This window comes from Oreochromis aureus, linkage group 20 (genome assembly GCF_013358895.1).
Source record: "Oreochromis aureus strain Israel breed Guangdong linkage group 20, ZZ_aureus, whole genome shotgun sequence".
In the NCBI taxonomy this organism is placed as follows: Eukaryota; Metazoa; Chordata; class Actinopteri; order Cichliformes; family Cichlidae; genus Oreochromis; species Oreochromis aureus.
Genome location: NC_052961.1, coordinates 4,825,443 through 4,841,259, shown reverse-complemented (window position 1 = coordinate 4,841,259; position 15,817 = coordinate 4,825,443). Strand labels below are relative to the sequence as shown.

At 44.3% G+C, this 15,817-nt stretch overlaps 2 protein-coding genes and 1 long non-coding RNA gene across 4 annotated transcripts in view; 2 read left to right on the top strand and 1 right to left on the bottom strand.

Annotated features, from left to right (window-relative positions):
- Nucleotides 1–2,332: 2,332 nt before the first annotated feature.
- Nucleotides 2,333–7,676, top strand: LOC116335444. 2 transcript variants are annotated; one of them, XM_039603859.1, is made up of 10 exons: nucleotides 2,333–2,635; nucleotides 3,488–3,661; nucleotides 3,754–3,911; nucleotides 4,017–4,215; nucleotides 4,307–4,403; nucleotides 4,493–4,664; nucleotides 4,936–5,013; nucleotides 5,096–5,228; nucleotides 6,672–6,856; nucleotides 7,276–7,676. In XM_039603859.1, the coding sequence occupies exons 1-10, from the start codon at nucleotides 2,361–2,363 to the stop codon at nucleotides 7,446–7,448; spliced, it is 1,644 nt and encodes a 547-aa protein (XP_039459793.1). In that variant the 5' UTR covers nucleotides 2,333–2,360; the 3' UTR covers nucleotides 7,449–7,676. The 2 variants fall into 2 exon arrangements, with proteins under 2 accessions (XP_039459793.1, XP_031614998.1); XM_031759138.2 differs by having other exon boundaries at nucleotides 2,334–2,635; nucleotides 4,936–4,988; nucleotides 7,276–7,419.
- On the bottom strand, nucleotides 6,703–13,093 carry LOC120435059. The gene is made up of 4 exons (XR_005609497.1): nucleotides 12,854–13,093; nucleotides 7,873–7,965; nucleotides 7,216–7,287; nucleotides 6,703–6,838 (listed from the first exon to the last, which is right to left on the bottom strand). It is a non-coding gene; the product is annotated as an uncharacterized LOC120435059 (long non-coding RNA).
- fgd1 (FYVE, RhoGEF and PH domain containing 1) overlaps nucleotides 8,344–15,817 on the top strand; it is a 36,585-nt gene continuing 29,111 nt past the window's right edge. Inside the window, exon 1 of the mRNA XM_031759139.2 lies at nucleotides 8,344–10,312. Within this exon, the coding sequence (XP_031614999.1) occupies nucleotides 10,168–10,312 (145 nt within the window). The 5' untranslated portion in view covers nucleotides 8,344–10,167. The remainder of the gene's footprint in view (nucleotides 10,313–15,817) is intronic.

Here is a 15,817-nt window from a genome sequence, read left to right as displayed (position 1 = left end):
CAGCAAACAGTAAAATAGTGCGTAAGTGAGCATCAACCACATCATTTTCTGATTTTCTTTTCTACTTTGAATAAGCTTGCCTGGGCATGTGCAGCGATTTTGCAATCTTGGACTTTCCCTAATTTCTGTGATGTTCTGGCTTTTTGTCATCTGGGGACTTCCTCCGTCACCAGAGTCATGCTTGAGTCATGATTGCCCTCTTCTGTCCTCGTCATACTGAGTGATGCTCTCTGAGAATTGAGCTCTAATAGCTCACAGCTCCCCAATAAACATGTAACTTCATGTCCAGCTACTTATGACTCTCAGGTTTCTCTCCACAAGTTCCTTCTTATTATTGCAATGCCGGATGTCGACATTACTCGTGACCAAAATTTAAAAGAACCTTCAGACTGCTCAAAACTTCTTTTTTTTTTTTGTACTCTTGTATAGATGATGTCAAAGAGATCGGAGAAGCCCCACCCACCTGCTGTGCAGAACTTCTGTTTGTGAATGGCAGCCAAACAGAGTAAAGTTATCTTAAAGGGGTAGGAGACCAATTTACTGCATCACAGCCCAGAAAATAAACATAAATAAGGATCTTTTTAAAACTTTGCAACATGAAAAGCTGCTCCAGTAGAGTCCAAGAGCAAAAACATGAGTTTGAACACAAAAGGCTCCCTGTAAGCAGGGACATAGCCAGAAAGGGGTCAGTGGCACAGTGGTCACGTCCCAATGGGACTCTTTTGGGCAGAACCTGGATGGGAGCCATGGCTCCAGGCTGAGGTCTTGGATTTTATCTTAATAAGTTTGCTTAAATCACCATCAGACTGACCTTGAGAGACCTTACCAAGCAAACGCTGCCACGACAGCACAGCTCCTCATGCGCCATACCATTTATTTTTATTTTGTAGATATTGGAGATAGTAAAATATAATAATAATCTCTATCTATGGTGCAGTAATATTATACATAAAGCTACAGAGCAGTGTGAATAATCAAATTTCATTTTACTCAAAATAGTCACAAATCAGAACTTCTCCTGGTTGGCTCCAAATTATCGCTTTCCAACTGTTTTTCTGTTACTATTAATAACTCGTCAGTTTCTATCTCTCCCTCTGTGAAAAGTTTGGGCGTCATTCTTGATAGTAAATTATCCTTTAACTCACACATCAATAATGTCACTCGCTCAGCATATTTCCAACTCCGTAACATCAATCGCCTCCGCCCCTTCCTCACTCAACTATTACTAGGACTCCCTCTACCCACCACATCACCCCTATCCCCCCTATGGCTCCCAGTTAAACTTTGCATTAATTTTAAAATACTCCTTTATACATGTAAGGCCATTCATTCTCTCTCCCCACCATACCTTTCTGATTTGGTACAGAGCTCCATCCCATCCCGGTGCCTCAGATCCTCCTCGTCTCTTCTTCTTTCTGTTCCTTCCTTTCGTCTTATTACCGGGGGGGCAGGGCTTTTAGTCGCTCTGCCCCCCGTGCTCAGAAACATCACTTCATTCCCTCTTTTTAAGTCCACCCTCAAAACCCTCCTGTTCAAGATTGCCTACTCTATATAACTTCTCCATGCTCTTAAACTTTCTTTTATTATTGTGTTTATTTCCTGTTTTTATGCCCGTCTCATTTGCTCTGTACAGTGTCCTTGGGTGTTTTGAAAGGCGATTTTAAATAAAATGTAGTATCATTATTATTATTATTTCAGCTACAACATTAAAGTAATATAGACATCAATTAATCAGTAATTGGGAGTGGGGGTCCTCGGTAACCCTAACCGGGCAGGGCGAAGTGGTCCTGCTTTTTCTTCATAGAGGGTCTTTTGAAACACACACAGAACCAGTTTACCTTGGAAGACGCTAAACAGAAAAACGATTGCAAATGTGTCCACTGGGATAAAGTTTTGCTTCCCAGAGGGGAATTTTTGATCAAATATTCTGAATTCCTGTGGAGGCAGCGGCGTTTACCTATTCTCGGTCCCCAACCCGTCCCACGGCATACGCCCCTGCCTTAAGGGCAATATTTCTGCTTCACACAGTTGGATGTCCACACCACCAGCCCAGAGGAGTGATAACAATAGTCCAATGCTTTCAGGTTGAGGGCTAAAATCTAACCCATGATGACGTGATGGTGTTGTGGGTGAGTTTCAGAGTAAGAGTCTCATTGTTAAAGTTTAAATAAGTTGTGCACCAACAACACAAACTCTCACAAAGTGTACTCAAAATAAATAAAAGAGGTTCGTCTGTTTGGATTATTGGATTAAACGTAAATTGACCAGAAAACTCACATCTCGTGACCTCCCGTTGACCTCTGTGCGGGTGAAAACCTCGCTCTCTTATTGGCTGACGGTTGACCTGCAGACAGGTGAGGATGGCAGCTCGTGCTGACGCGGTGCTGCTGCTGCTGCTGAGCGGTTCGGTTCTGCTCGGACACTCCGCCGGTCCCGGACACTCCTTCTCCTCCTCGGCTCCGGATTCTGAGCGCGGCAGGATGGAGCTGCGGCGCGTGCGCACCCTCGCGGCTCAGTCCCGGTACGGAGAGTGTTGGGCGCGAGCTCTGGAGTACCTGGACGCAAGCTGCAGGGACTTGACGTCGGAGAGCCAGAGCCTGATCGCGCTGCGGTTCACCCACTGTCACCTGAGCAGGTAACAACCCGCCGCTGGAAAAACAGGTGTTTCCTCGCGCTGCTGTCCTGCATTGACATGATTTTGATTCACGATCAAAATCATATTTTTGATCAGATTGCATTTAAAAGAAGCAGCTGGTCTTTGTAGCACTCTGCTATTTTCTGGGTTTGTATCTCCCATCTTCAGCCGTTTACCTCCATCATGTGGCGGATTCAAGAATCGCAGTACAGCTGGAAGAAAAAAAAAGAAGGAAATCCCAGAACCGGATGGAAATATTCTAAAACTATATTTTTATGTCCTCCCAACAGGGTGAATTTCTCTATGGGGGGATGTGTACTTTTTCATCTGGATCTCCTGTTTGGGGTTCCTGGGTTCACTCGCTGCTTCAAATTGAAGCCTAAACCTGCACCTCAGCTCATCTCAGTGACTAACCCAACCACCACTATCATTTAAAGCTGAGGAAGCAGTTTGCTGAAACCTTAGGTGTGTTACCAATGACCTGGTGGATGTTAAGAGGTAGAGTTTTTCCTTTTATAAAGAAATCAGAGACGTCTGTGCCCCAAACGAGGCCACGACCAGTGCAAAACTATAACCCCCCATGTGCTTATTTTGATATTCTGTAACATCAAACATCAAAGTGCTTCACAGGTGACGAGTCTTTCATGAATGATCAGAAAGTGGAACGCTTTAATTTGTCAGATGGCGTCATCTCCTTTCCTTTGATAAAGGATGGTCTACTGTATCCTCTGATAAAGGAAGTAATGGAGGAGGCATCGAGGCACCTTTCCTTACAGGTTTAAACCAGCTGTCATCATGGCTGCCTCGCAGATACTGCAGTTTAACCATAACCTGTGTCTGTCCGTCTGTCAGCTCAGGCAGGGATTTCCCAGCATGCCCTGAGGGGTCAGAGGTCAGCAGGTGTACAGCTGGCATGGACACAGTGGCGTTTAACAGCTACACAGAGTTCTTCACACACACCCACTCCATGTGCCACTTCCTGCAGTCTGAGGCCTGGCAGCGCCAAGCAGAAAACACCATTTACAGGTGATCAAGCACAGATGACATCATGCTGAGGTGAGGAAGTGCATGTGTGTGTGTAACAGGTGTGTGTGTGTGTGTATGCGCGTGTGTGTCAGGTTGACAGAGAGCTCGGCAGGTGTAGCCGAGCAACTTCAGTCCACCAGGCTGATGGCTGAGGACCTGATCGAGGCCCAGAGTGCTGCCTTGCAGGCGCAGAAGGCGATCCTGTCCAATGGCGAGGAGCTCAGAGTTACACTCAGAGACTCCACACAGGGTAAACGCACACTGACGGCCTGAGACACACAGTCGCCTCTTCGAAATGTATCAAGCACCTGAAAGACTCACTTCCTCTGCCTCTCTCCACCTGTCCCCTGCTCAGGTCTGCGGTCGGTGTTCTCAGAGCTCAGCAGCGCCTCGAGGGAGCAGCAGGTGGCGCTGTCCGAACTCTTCAACAGAGTTTCCTTCTTGCAGAGTTTCCTACTGATGGAGACTCACAGCCTGAGCTCCTGCTGCTACAACGCTGCTGCCCTCTGCACCTCCTTCCTCATCACCTCCACTCCACGCTCCTCCAGAGCCAGGTAACACCACCTCCATTCCCCGCCTTTGCACAGAGCTGGGTTTTAACGTGTAACTGATAATGTGTGTGTGTGTGTGTGTGTGTGTGTTTAGGTTGGTGTTGTTGAGTTTAGTATGTTTGAACTTCTACCTGGAGAGAAAGATCTACCAGTTTGTGCTGAGCTTTGATAATCCTGAGCACCAGCACATGGTCAGTATGCTCACCTGAGCTTCACCTGACGCTTTAACCTTTGACCTGATGCACACATTAACACATTCATCACTCTTTCCTGCGTTCAGGAGGTGCTCACTGTGTATGTGAGTGCATTGAGGCGGTTCATGGTGTGTGTTGGAGTGTGTGTTCTGCTGGTGGTGTGTGTGCGCTACAGGGACCCGGTGCAGCAGAGTCTGCAGGTGCTGCAGCAGCTCAGAGAGACTCAGAGGAGCCTGCAGGAGGCGCTGCAGCATGCAGGTGAGTTCAGCCAGCATGCAGACGCTTGGGGAAAACTGTGGACTGTATACAAAAGATGGAAATAGGCACTGTGAGGGCCACCCAGATTATTTCTGTAATTTCTTTATGAATGCATCTCGGGAGGTTGAGATCCAAAAAAGCCAGCATGGTGGTGCTCGATTAGCTGTTGGTGGCGTCACAGTGGATGTCTCCAACCGGTTGGAGTTTTTCATAGATTTCAGCAAGTTTGATTGGCGCAGAGAATTTACTGAACAGAAAACTTTGTCTGCAGAGAATTTAGGGGAGCGACGGAGGACGGCAGAGGACGATCCGCTTCGTGTGAAGGTGAGAACATCAGGAGGCAGTTCAGGTGTGCACACCTGCTAACAGAGGAGAGGTTACGCTCTGAGTCCGTTCCACTGGTTCCAGATCAGCTGTCTCGTGTTTTCCAGATGAGATCAGAGAGCAGAAGAAGAAAGGAGATGCTGAGGAGGAAGGAGGAAAGAAGAGAAGAGGAAGAGAGGGAGGACATTTCGGTGTATCCCACCACTGGCGGCTCAGACCCATCGAACCTCTCGCACTTCGGTCAGTAGTTGTTGTTCCATCCATCCATCCATCCATCCATCCACCTACCTCTCTGCTTTTGCTTATCCAATCCAGGGCCGTGCGGGGGCTGGAGCCGGTCCCAGCTGCCAAAGGTCAAGAAAGTTGTCTTTGTCTGTGTTGTGTCAGGACTGAATCTGATTGCAGTTGGATTTACAGTCTGCACACTCACAGAGGAAGGAAAATGGTTAATAAGTTCTGACTTTGTTCTTGGCCATTGTAGCGTTGGTTCAGGCTCAGCTGATACACATCCAACTGGTAAAAGTCACATAAAGTGTGCCATTTAAGCTCCTCGCCAATCCTTCTGGTGTGCTAGTACTGATGCAACAAAAGAATAAAATAACTCTGTACACGTTACAGTGACACTAATGAAATTAAGTGCAATCCTTTAAAAAGCAGTTAAACTTTTTTGTTTAAACAGGCCTTCTGTTAATCAACACTTTTGAATTGTTTTGAATTTGCATTGTTTATATTGTCTATTTTATTACTTAATGTTTTCTTTATTTTTAACCTTTGTTTACAGAGCTTTGTGACTCCCTGTCTACGAAAAGCACTTAATAAACCTTACCTTACCTTACCAATCAGGAGTGCAACATTCACTCGCAGGAATAATAAAAATAGATACTTTATGACGTTATTAGCCTTTTTCCCGGCAGCAGTAGCTACGCAAGTTCCTCCAGAGTAGTGAGAGGACATCCAGTAATTTTTTGGGCTGTGTTAACGATGTCCCTTTTTCTGTCCCACGGGAAAAGCACACACAGAACAATATGTTTTAAATCTCTCGGCCTCTGGAAGATGTAACATCTCTGCGATGCCTTCTCAAACAGCTCTGTGGTGTTTATGGCCCAGCTCAGGTCGTCCTTGATCTAAACTCCCAGAAACTGGAAGTCTGTGACCCTCTCCATGGAGTTCCTGCTCATTATTAAAGCCTTAATGATCGTTTTATTTCATCCTGAAGTCAATGATCAGCTCTTTTGCCTGGGAGGTGTTCAGGAGCAAGTTGTTATCTCTGGACCACTGACACGATCTTCTGTTTATATCAAGAACAAACCTGCTCGATTCTGCTCTATTAGCTGTTTGAAGATGCGCTGTAGCTGTTGTGGCTCTTTGGTATTGAAGCTTCTGTGTCTTAAACAATGACGCGGGTGTGGATGTGCCTAAAACCATCCTTCTTGATGACCAGCAGGGGACAAAATAACTCAAAGTTGTGTAGAAGTCTGTGTGAAAGTGAACCTAGAGTCACTTTAAGCTGAGTTTATCGTAACTGCTTTTGGTGTTACGAATGTGACATCACAATAATCTATAATTAAAGACTTAGTTTAGTCAATTAGCCTCAAACTTAAACAGTTTGAGTTTAATTAGCGAGAAGCAGATGTGGCACAGCTGTCCACATGGTTTCTTCTTCTACGTCTTTTTGTGCTGCAGGTTGGAGCAGCGACAGCATCCTCAGCAGCACCGGGAACGCCTCATCATCCACCCTCAGGAGCGGTTCCCACAACGCCTCAGTGCCTCAGAGTCCAGGCAGGCGGCCTCGTCGCTCATCCTCTCGCCTTCCTCAGTCTCCCCCCTCCTCCCCGCTGGTGTACAGCATCCTGGTGGAGGACAAACAGGTAGGGAGGGCTGATTATCGAGTATTGATCTGTAGGGTTAAACTGTTACAACCAAAGTTCTTCAAAGCTAAATACTGATTCTGTAAACCCGGAAACTCACAGGCGCAAACACGGACTGGGAAATATTGACGAGCTGTGAATCTGATCGATTAGAAACCAGAGTTTATGTCAGTGTTTATTTTCTCTTAAACATGACATCAACTATCAGAATATTTTGTTCACGATCTGTGGGCCTGATTTGACTATTCTTTAATGTTTTTACATTTTCTTTGGAAAAACATTTTATTTTTGGACATTTTAGGAATATTGTGTGACGTAAACATTAGAAATATGATTTCCCTCCTGGTTGTGATGCTGACCTCTGCTCTCACATCTCTTCTCCTGTCCGTCCTCCTCTTCATCACCACCCTGATGTTCAGCCTCGTTACAGCCTGAGGAGCAGAAGGTCGGACATTCACTGACTCATCCACTGCATTTATGTTCTCATTTTTCTACTGGAAACATAATTTTACTTATTTTTTTGTTTTTGTCTGTTTTTGTAAATGTAAATAAAATGTTTTTAGATTTAAAACAAGAAAACATGTCAAAGTGATGAGATGAAGGTATGTAAAATGTCTGTTTTTGAAATGTTTTCTGAGATGAAGCTGATTGGAGTTTAAGGCACACACATTGTTTTTTTTACTGCATGTAAAAGATTGGCAAAGGTACTTTCTGGTACGAAGGTTGAGTTTTGATAAACTCGTATGTTGTGTCCAAAATCACATACTTTGTTACTTGTATTCACCGCTCTGAGTGCTTAAGTGCATTCAAGCTGTCAAGAATGGCTACGGTTCAGGCTGCAGGAGCGACAGTCAAGCCAAAGAGCCGAGACCTCGCTCTTCCCAGCCGTCTCTTCCAGCTCGTCTGAGGAGACAGCGAGGTGTTCACAAGGCAGCCTAGAGATCTAATCTCTCAGCGTGTCCTGGGTCCGCAACAGAGACCCCCCCCCCCATTAGGACATGTCTGGAATACCTCACCTGGGTGGTGCCTCGGAGGATTCTCGAACCACCTCATCTGGCTGCTGCCAGCTCTACTCTTCCTCTCTCCTGAACGAACTTCTCATCTCGTCTCTAAGGGAGAGCCCAGACATCCTTCAGAGGACACTCATAGATGAAGATGAGAGGTAAATCCACAGCTTTGTGATACTGCACTCATAACAGTAAAAAAACACTTCGTGTAGAGTGCAGTACCTTAACCAACATGGTAAACAAGCAGAAACAGAAACAATTTTCATCTGGTAGTAGATGAATATCTATTCGTACATTTTCTGCCACTTTTCTGGGTCCTTGTTGGCCAGGCCTTCGTCTTCCACCCATCTTTTCCAGTTCTTTTTGGCAACACCGGGCATTACCACACCAGCCAAGAGATGATCTCTCTAGTGTGTCCGGGCTGTGTGTCAGGCTGAAGGCCTCTTGAATCAGCTGGGTAGTTGTGGAAGATCTTCAGGATATTGACTGGTTAATGCGTATTATGTTGTCGCCTTCACTACAGAAGAATTCAGTTCATTTGTTTGCTCAAAGACTTTTTGCAGATGTTCACACAAATAGCCTGAAACTCACAGTTAAACTTTGCACTGTTTGCCACATTTGATGTGAAACAACACTTCGCTGGAATTCACACACTGCACCGGTATCCATACAGAGACACAGTAACAGCTACTGTTGGTCACACAGGAGAACCCCTGACATTAGCCGGTCATAGTTTAGAGTGAATGGACATCATAGGGTGATCCACCTTCTTCTGGCAATTTTCATGGAGATGGTCGATGGTTTGACTCCACGTGCACGACACTGATGATGGAACCCATGTGTGTGCATGATGGGTAGAAAGCACTTAAAGCTTCAAGTTCCCAGTTAATGAGTTGAAAAGGATCATATGCAGTCCTTTCAAGTGATGGGAGCTAAAACAGGCTTTCAGACGGACCATGAGAAAAGAGCCAGAGCAGCATATGCTGAGGAAAGCTGATGAAGCAAAATAATAAGCAGGATATTTAAATATGTCAGCATGTCCCAGCAGGTGGCAGCAGATCTTTGCTCTGCCTGAAGAAAATGTTTTGACATGTTGGGAGTCTGCTCCCATCTGTGGATGGATCTTAAAACCACTGAAATGTGACCTTTGTTACGATCTCCGACTGAGGCTCTGAGCGCGGGAGGGACATGTGGAATGAAGGGTTGGAGCCCCCTGGTGGTTGAAAGCTGCTGCTCACATCATCCTGAAACTTAAATATGTGCTGCTGTTAGAAAAAGCAGAGTCATGAGTGGGGGAGAATAAGTGGAGTTCAGACTCTGGTGGTGGTAAAAGGGAAAAATTTAAAATATCCTGCTGGAATTTTTCTCCAAAGTTTTCCTTTTGCTTCAAATTTCAGCCTCAGAAAACAGAGAAAATGAGAACCAGACCACAGGGAGAGGAGAGAGGGAGGAGGAGGGGAGCTGCTCTGGGATCAGATGTCTGGACGGAGGAGGAGGAGGAGGAGTTGTGGTGTCGGTCTGCAGCTCAGATCAGACTTTCACACAAAAGCCTGGAGCTGCTGAGAGACGGCCAACCGACAGACCGTCTGTCTGTCTGTCTGTTTGGACAAACTGACGCTGAAGAGAAAGAGGGAAAAGTCTTCAGAGGGAGTCAAACCGAAGCAGCAGGAGGAGCACAAATCAGAAAAAGTGGAGGCACTCGAGCAGGAGGAGAGCTGAGTCTGCACATTCTGCTCTAAAGCTCCTACAGACGTGTTTGATTTCAGGATTCTGGATCCTGAAAAGTTCTTCCTCAGCTTTATCTCGGAGGAGCTGGACTGACAGAAACCCTCAGTCGGCACACCCGGGGATGGTTTTTAATCTGAAAACCACATCAGCCAGATTCCTGTGATTGTTTCTGCGGATACGTGACGTGGAGATGGAGGCACGGAGACTGGTAACGTTTAGATTCCTGAAAGAGTGACAAAGAGGAAAAGATGGGAGCGAGAGGGGGAGGATGAAGGAGGGTGAGACATTTTTGACCTCCACATGGCTTCAGCCAGAGAGCGAACCACCAGAGTCGCAGCTGAAGTTCATTTTCCTGAATGGAGAATAGAGTGAAGCAGATAACCGATGCCGAGCGCGCCTGTGTGGATTTCTCTGAGAGCAAAAAACTGACTCTGAACAAGCAGAAAGTGACTGATTCAAAAACAAACACCCATATTTAAAAAAGGTAAAAGAGAAGGAAAAGTCTCATGAGAGTGGAGAATGAACTGAACAAACCCTGACCTGCGTACAGGTGTGCAGTGACGTACCTGTGCAGGCATGCAGCTGAACCGACCTCGCAGCACTCTGCTCAGCCTCCCTGCTCCTCCTGCTCCCTCCTTCTCCAGTCAGTTCAGTACCATGAGGTTCTCCTACCACCTCAACACGCCGCCACATGGCAGCCGCAGCGCCACCTGCAGGACAGGTGAGTGCGCTGCAGGTTTTGTGTATTTGTTTAAAGGCACTTATTGTAAATGTATGTGTTTTAAAATGTTTGAAAGCTTTCAGATTTTAGCACAGCTACGTCTGCATATTGTGTTATTGAGCAATGAACTGAAGTTAAACTAGGGCTGGACTGTACTTTCATGTAACGCCAGGTTGTACCACAAGATGGCGATTCACCGTAACCTTTACAGGTGAGTCATTATAAACATTGCTTAAAGTGGCAGTGTGAGAAATGTCAAAGCCTCTTAAGGAAATGGAGGAAAAAGTAAAAAGAAATGTCAAAAGATGAGAAGGAAAAAAAAAAAACAACACATCTGTAAACACCTGGTAAAATGCTGCCCCCCAGAGGTTAATCTTATTTGATGCATTCTGCAGAGGGTAATTTCAAAAAGTGCCTTTAACTCCGCAGAAATTGCACTTTTTTTTTTTTATAGGGATGGTGTTGGCAGCTGGTTCCAAGAAAATAAAATATCTGCAATTTTTAAAGTGCTGTGCAGAAGTCTTGAGTCATCCTCATTTCTTCACATTTTGCTTCCAGTGAGCAAAAATGTCTTCCTTGCAATGTTCCCTCTAATTTTTCACGTGTCTGAGCGAACACACAAACTCCCTGAGCGATCCCTTGGATCACTGTGAGCGACATCAGACGTGTGCACCATCAGACGTGTGCACCGTGCTCACGCAAGCATCTAATCCATCCAAATTACATGGTTTATTAAAATAATCAAATTACAGCATTTACATTTATGTTAGACTACTTTTAATTAACTGCTTTAGCCCACTTACAATGAAAATGTAAAAAAAATCTAGTCATTGACCTGTGTAGTATGTTAACACTATTGGAAGTAAAAATAACTTGAACTCCAATTTTGAAAACACAACTTTCTTTCTTTTTTTTTTCCATAAAGCTCTGACTTGTATTATGAGTCTGTGGTCTGGGAGAGAGTCCTGTAACTCTGTCTGCAAAAATACAGTATATAATGACCAATGTTGGGCAATTAATTATATAGTTACTTCTTCAAAAAAGTAACTCAGTTTGGCAAACAACAAAGTTTTTTGCAGCTATTTATTTTTTTTAAATGCAGCCAAGGCGTTTTTAAATAAACATTTCAAACTATTTACAGAACAATCAGCTGTTCTGCATCAAATCTGATGCCACACAAATTATTTGTGCCACTCCAAAAAATAATTTCTGTCCACTATGAGATAAAGGAGAACAACAGCCTGATACCTGCAGGCCTGACAACAGGAGATGTATCACTGCTGTAACACCTGTAACATTCAGCAGCCGCCTCATTGTTCTGACACACACAACAAAACTATTGACTACACTACACACTAACTACACAAGATTTGCGCTAAACGTCTCAAATCTCTCACATCTCAGAACACCATCGTCACTCCTAAAACTTCCCCCCGTTTCTTAACTAGACAACAGGAAGAAAACCAAACATTGCAGATATTTTTATCATAACTCTGGTTTTACGTGGCCTATCAACACAATTTTAAAACTGGTATAAAGTCCACACTTTTTCCGTCAATTGTTCCGTCTGTCCTGCTCACATCTCCAATGGTTGGATACGTTGTCATTAATGTGGCTTCACTGCACATCAGCCACGCCGCTTTGCTAGCTAAAACACCGGTGTCGGCACATAAGGACGCTGTCATAGCCTGTCAGCGACGTTGATTGGCTGCGTATATACGAATGTGAATCGCATTATTGGCTAGACTATGGGATAAGGTGGCATCGTTCTAATCTCATACAGGAGCAGCCAGTCACTTACTGACTAACACTGCAAAACAGAATTGTTAAAGTTTTAATTTTAATTTCAATTCAGGTTAGATTTTTTTTGTGCGCAACGCAGATTTTCTGTGCGCAGAGACCGTGCCAGCAGTGCGCAATTGCGCACGTGCGCAGCTTAGAGGGAGCATTGCTTCCTTGTAATTTTTATAAAAAGTGGTTCTGGGCAGTATTTCTCCAGGCTTTCTGAAAGTCTTTTAAACTTTTTTCTTTGGACCTTTTTTTTTTTTTTAACTTATTTGCAGTCGGATCCTTGTACCTGACCAGTTTCAGAGGCTTTTTGTTTGTGGAACCACTTAACACCGACCCGTGACTCATTCAAGCATAAAAAGTCACCAACTCAATGGACGAACCAGTGATGTGTCTACACATCAGCATTGTTGGGGCCATTACTCAACAAATGTAATGCATTACAGATTACTTATTACTTTTCTTAAAAGTAATGCAGTACTTTAATTACTCACTGGGGAAAGTAATTTGTTACATTACTTTCCAGTTTCTCCGTAAAATGACCTGAATTGTGTCATAATCAGCACTTAACAATATAAACCTTCGGCTGCAGTCACACGTCCTAATAAGGACACACATAAGAGCTTTCTCTTAGTATTTAGGTATGAACACAAAGCAAAGATGAAAACCTGCACGAAGAAACTTAGATGAGATCGCCATGCTGATTCTCCCGTAGAAACATTAACGGGTACAAACTGCTCATCAGTTTGTTACCTGTTGAAGTGCAGGGTCTGACTGTCGGGCGGGGGTCGGCATTCAGCTTTATCGTCAGTCTGGGATCTTGGCTAGCTTAGCGTTAGCATGCTGTTCATGCTAGCAAAGAGTTGAAGGTTTTTTAGGAGTTTAATGAGTCGTTGAGTCCTGGAGACGGTATGAATTTCATTATCATTGTGAGTAACATCCATATCGCTGCTCCTCAAAAGCGGCTCCAAAATGTTTCCTCCTCCCTGCACATGAACTGAAATCAGCTGATTGTAGCTGAAGAAGGAAAAAGCCTTTTTTTTTTTTTTCCATCTTCCTGACATGCAGATAACTGAAGAACCTTTGTAATGCAAGTAATGACATAATTGTAACTGAATTCAGTACATTAATGCATGACTTTGCAACACATTACACCAAATTCTGCAAAATGTTAAAATATCTTTCTCTGCCTGTCACAAGAACACAGTTTGTTTGCATTTCTTTAGTTACATTTATTTAAAAAAAAAAAAAAAAAACCCAAAGACAACACGTCTGAGAGGCACAAAATAATATTTTTGCACCAACAAGGTGATTCACAAAGCGCCAAGAAGAAGAAACATGGGGTCTAAATTACCACGGTGTCCTTAGTGTTTGATGAGGCTTCTGCTCCTGAGATGACCATATTAGGTGCCATCTCTGTAACGTCACACAGGTCTGCTGTCAGAAGCCTGAGTGTTTGTCTCTTTGTCATTTCAACTTGAGCCATGGCTGTAGAGACTCACTGAAGGGTCACTGACTGAAAGCAGGATGAGTTTATTTAACCTTCATAGCTGCAGCCCGCAGTGAAAGTTACAGTCATGGTGGTGATTGGTGCGATGCTGCGGCTCGTCTCTGCAGCTCCCTGTCCCGCCTCTACTTTCATTTTTCTGCTCGTCTGTTTAAACAAACAGAAACATAAAACCTCAATCTGATCCCTGACCAGTAAAAGTATGACATGATAATAACACTTTTTTTTAAAAGTTTGCTTTTATTTTTAAACATAAAGCAAACATATTCATCATATGTTGTAGATCATCCATTCATCCATCTATCCATTTATCCGGGTTCGGGGCAGCAGTCTAATGGGGAAGCCCAGATTTCCCTCACCCCTGCCACCTCTTCCAGCTCATCCGGTGGGACACAGAGTTATTCCCAAACCAGCAGAGAGACATAATCTCTCCAGCATGTCCTGGGTCTGCCCCGGCCTCCATGTGGGAGGCGTCCAGGAACTAGCTTATATTTTGTGCAGTTATACTGTCCTGCAGCTGGTGCAACATTTATAGTTCAGTATTTTTATTTTATACTTCTTATCCGTGTTTTCCTTGTCATGCACCATGTGAAGTTTTTCGGACAGTCTCACAACAGAATCTACTGTTTCTGCATACGAATCTTCATGTATCCGGTCTCATATGAGCTGATTAACAATATTCTGGGTTAGGCATTAAACCCATGTGGTTAGGTTAGAGAAATATCAGGTTTTGGGTTAAAATACGACTGTTGCTACTCTTTTTTAATAGCTTTGTTTTCCGCCCAGTTTGTCTGGACGCAATATGTTCTGCAGACACTTTCGTGCAGTAAAGCTGGTCAGGAATAGCTGTGAATTTTGAGTAAGTAAAGACTTCAGCAGAGTTGCCACATTATGCAAAGCGATCCATATCCAGTGGGCTAATCTGCACTATCTAGCGGGTCGGTTCTGGTGCTCAGACCGCATGTTTGACACCCCCTCTCTCAGGCTGTGTTTGCTTTGCTGCCTCGTTATCTGGGAGCTGATTTGATTGTATTATTGATTGTTTGCTTTATGAAACTTGCCCACGAACAACCGACCAAAGCAGCAGTGGTTCATGCTCAGGTTTTTGGGATTCCAGAGGTTTGTGGCTAAAGGTCAGAGAGACACAGTTCATTACATTAGACTCAATCTAATTAAACGTGAAGCTCGCTCGCTCTCGCTCTCTCTCTGGTGAAGCTGAGGTCAGACAGGTCACATGACTTCAGTGACCTGTCTGACCTAGCTTCAGTGGTTGAAAGCTGTCATGTGGTGCTGTTTGTAGAATAATCGAATCAGGGGAACAGAACCACAGCTCAGTGTGTCAACTGTTTTCTGTATCGCTCTGAGGACACAGGGTCCAGTCCTTAATCTGGACCTCTCCTGAGAATTCAGGCCTGACTTTGGGGGGTTAGAGCCAGATTCAGGCTTAGTGGGATGACTGAGAGTCCTCACCAAGATGGGAAGTATCTTAAGGGTTCCCACAGGTCCAGATCCGGTCTGATGAGCCCCGTTTAGGGTCCCAGAGTTGCTGCAGTAGCTGTTGCAGAGCTAATGCGGAACTCATCGCTAAAGTAATGACTCATTCTGCTGTCAGACGATCATCAGAGATTTTCCCAGCAGTGGTGACGGGATGCAGCAGCTGCACTCTGAGGGAATACTTCATGTTTAGAGCACAACATCTGCAGAAACTTGCATGAATCAAACAAACCTGCTGTTGCAATCTGGAGTTGTGGCTGCGCTTTTATTTTCCCAAATAAACTTACATGTGTCACTGCAAACGTGGTTGAAACAGCAGTGTTATGTCTGTGAAAGGTGGTCGCAGCGTGATGGCGAAATCTGAACCATGGATGATGTTGACGTTTTCACGTAGAAGGTCAAATCATCTTACTAAGTGAGAAATCTCTATCAGATCATTGGTTACAGTGTACACAGACGAGTCATTTACATTGATGTACATGTAAATAATCATTCGTTGTGTGGACTGTGACAACCATCACCTTCTTTTGATGTCATGAAAACCATGAAAGAGTTCTCAAACACAAAGTTTTTGTTTCTGGAAATGTTTCTACAGACATACGCACATCCAAGAAGTATGTCAAGTGGATACTGACTCTAAGTTTTTAACGAAATTCTTTTAACCACGTATCTAATGAAGACTGCCAGCTGATGGTTATTCAATGTTGAAATGCATG

What these genes read in the sequence shown, in the direction of transcription:
- LOC116335444 (XM_039603859.1), top strand. Translation starts at nt 2,361, where the DNA reads ATGGCAGCTCGTGCTGACGCGGTGCTGCTGCTGCTGCTGAGCGGTTCG. An exon ending in ACCCACTGTCACCTGAGCAG is followed by an intron (nt 2,636 to 3,487) that starts GTAACAACCCGC and finishes TCCGTCTGTCAG; the next exon opens with CTCAGGCAGGGATTTCCCAG. An exon ending in AACATCAGGAGGCAGTTCAG is followed by an intron (nt 5,014 to 5,095) that starts GTGTGCACACCT and finishes CGTGTTTTCCAG; the next exon opens with ATGAGATCAGAGAGCAGAAG.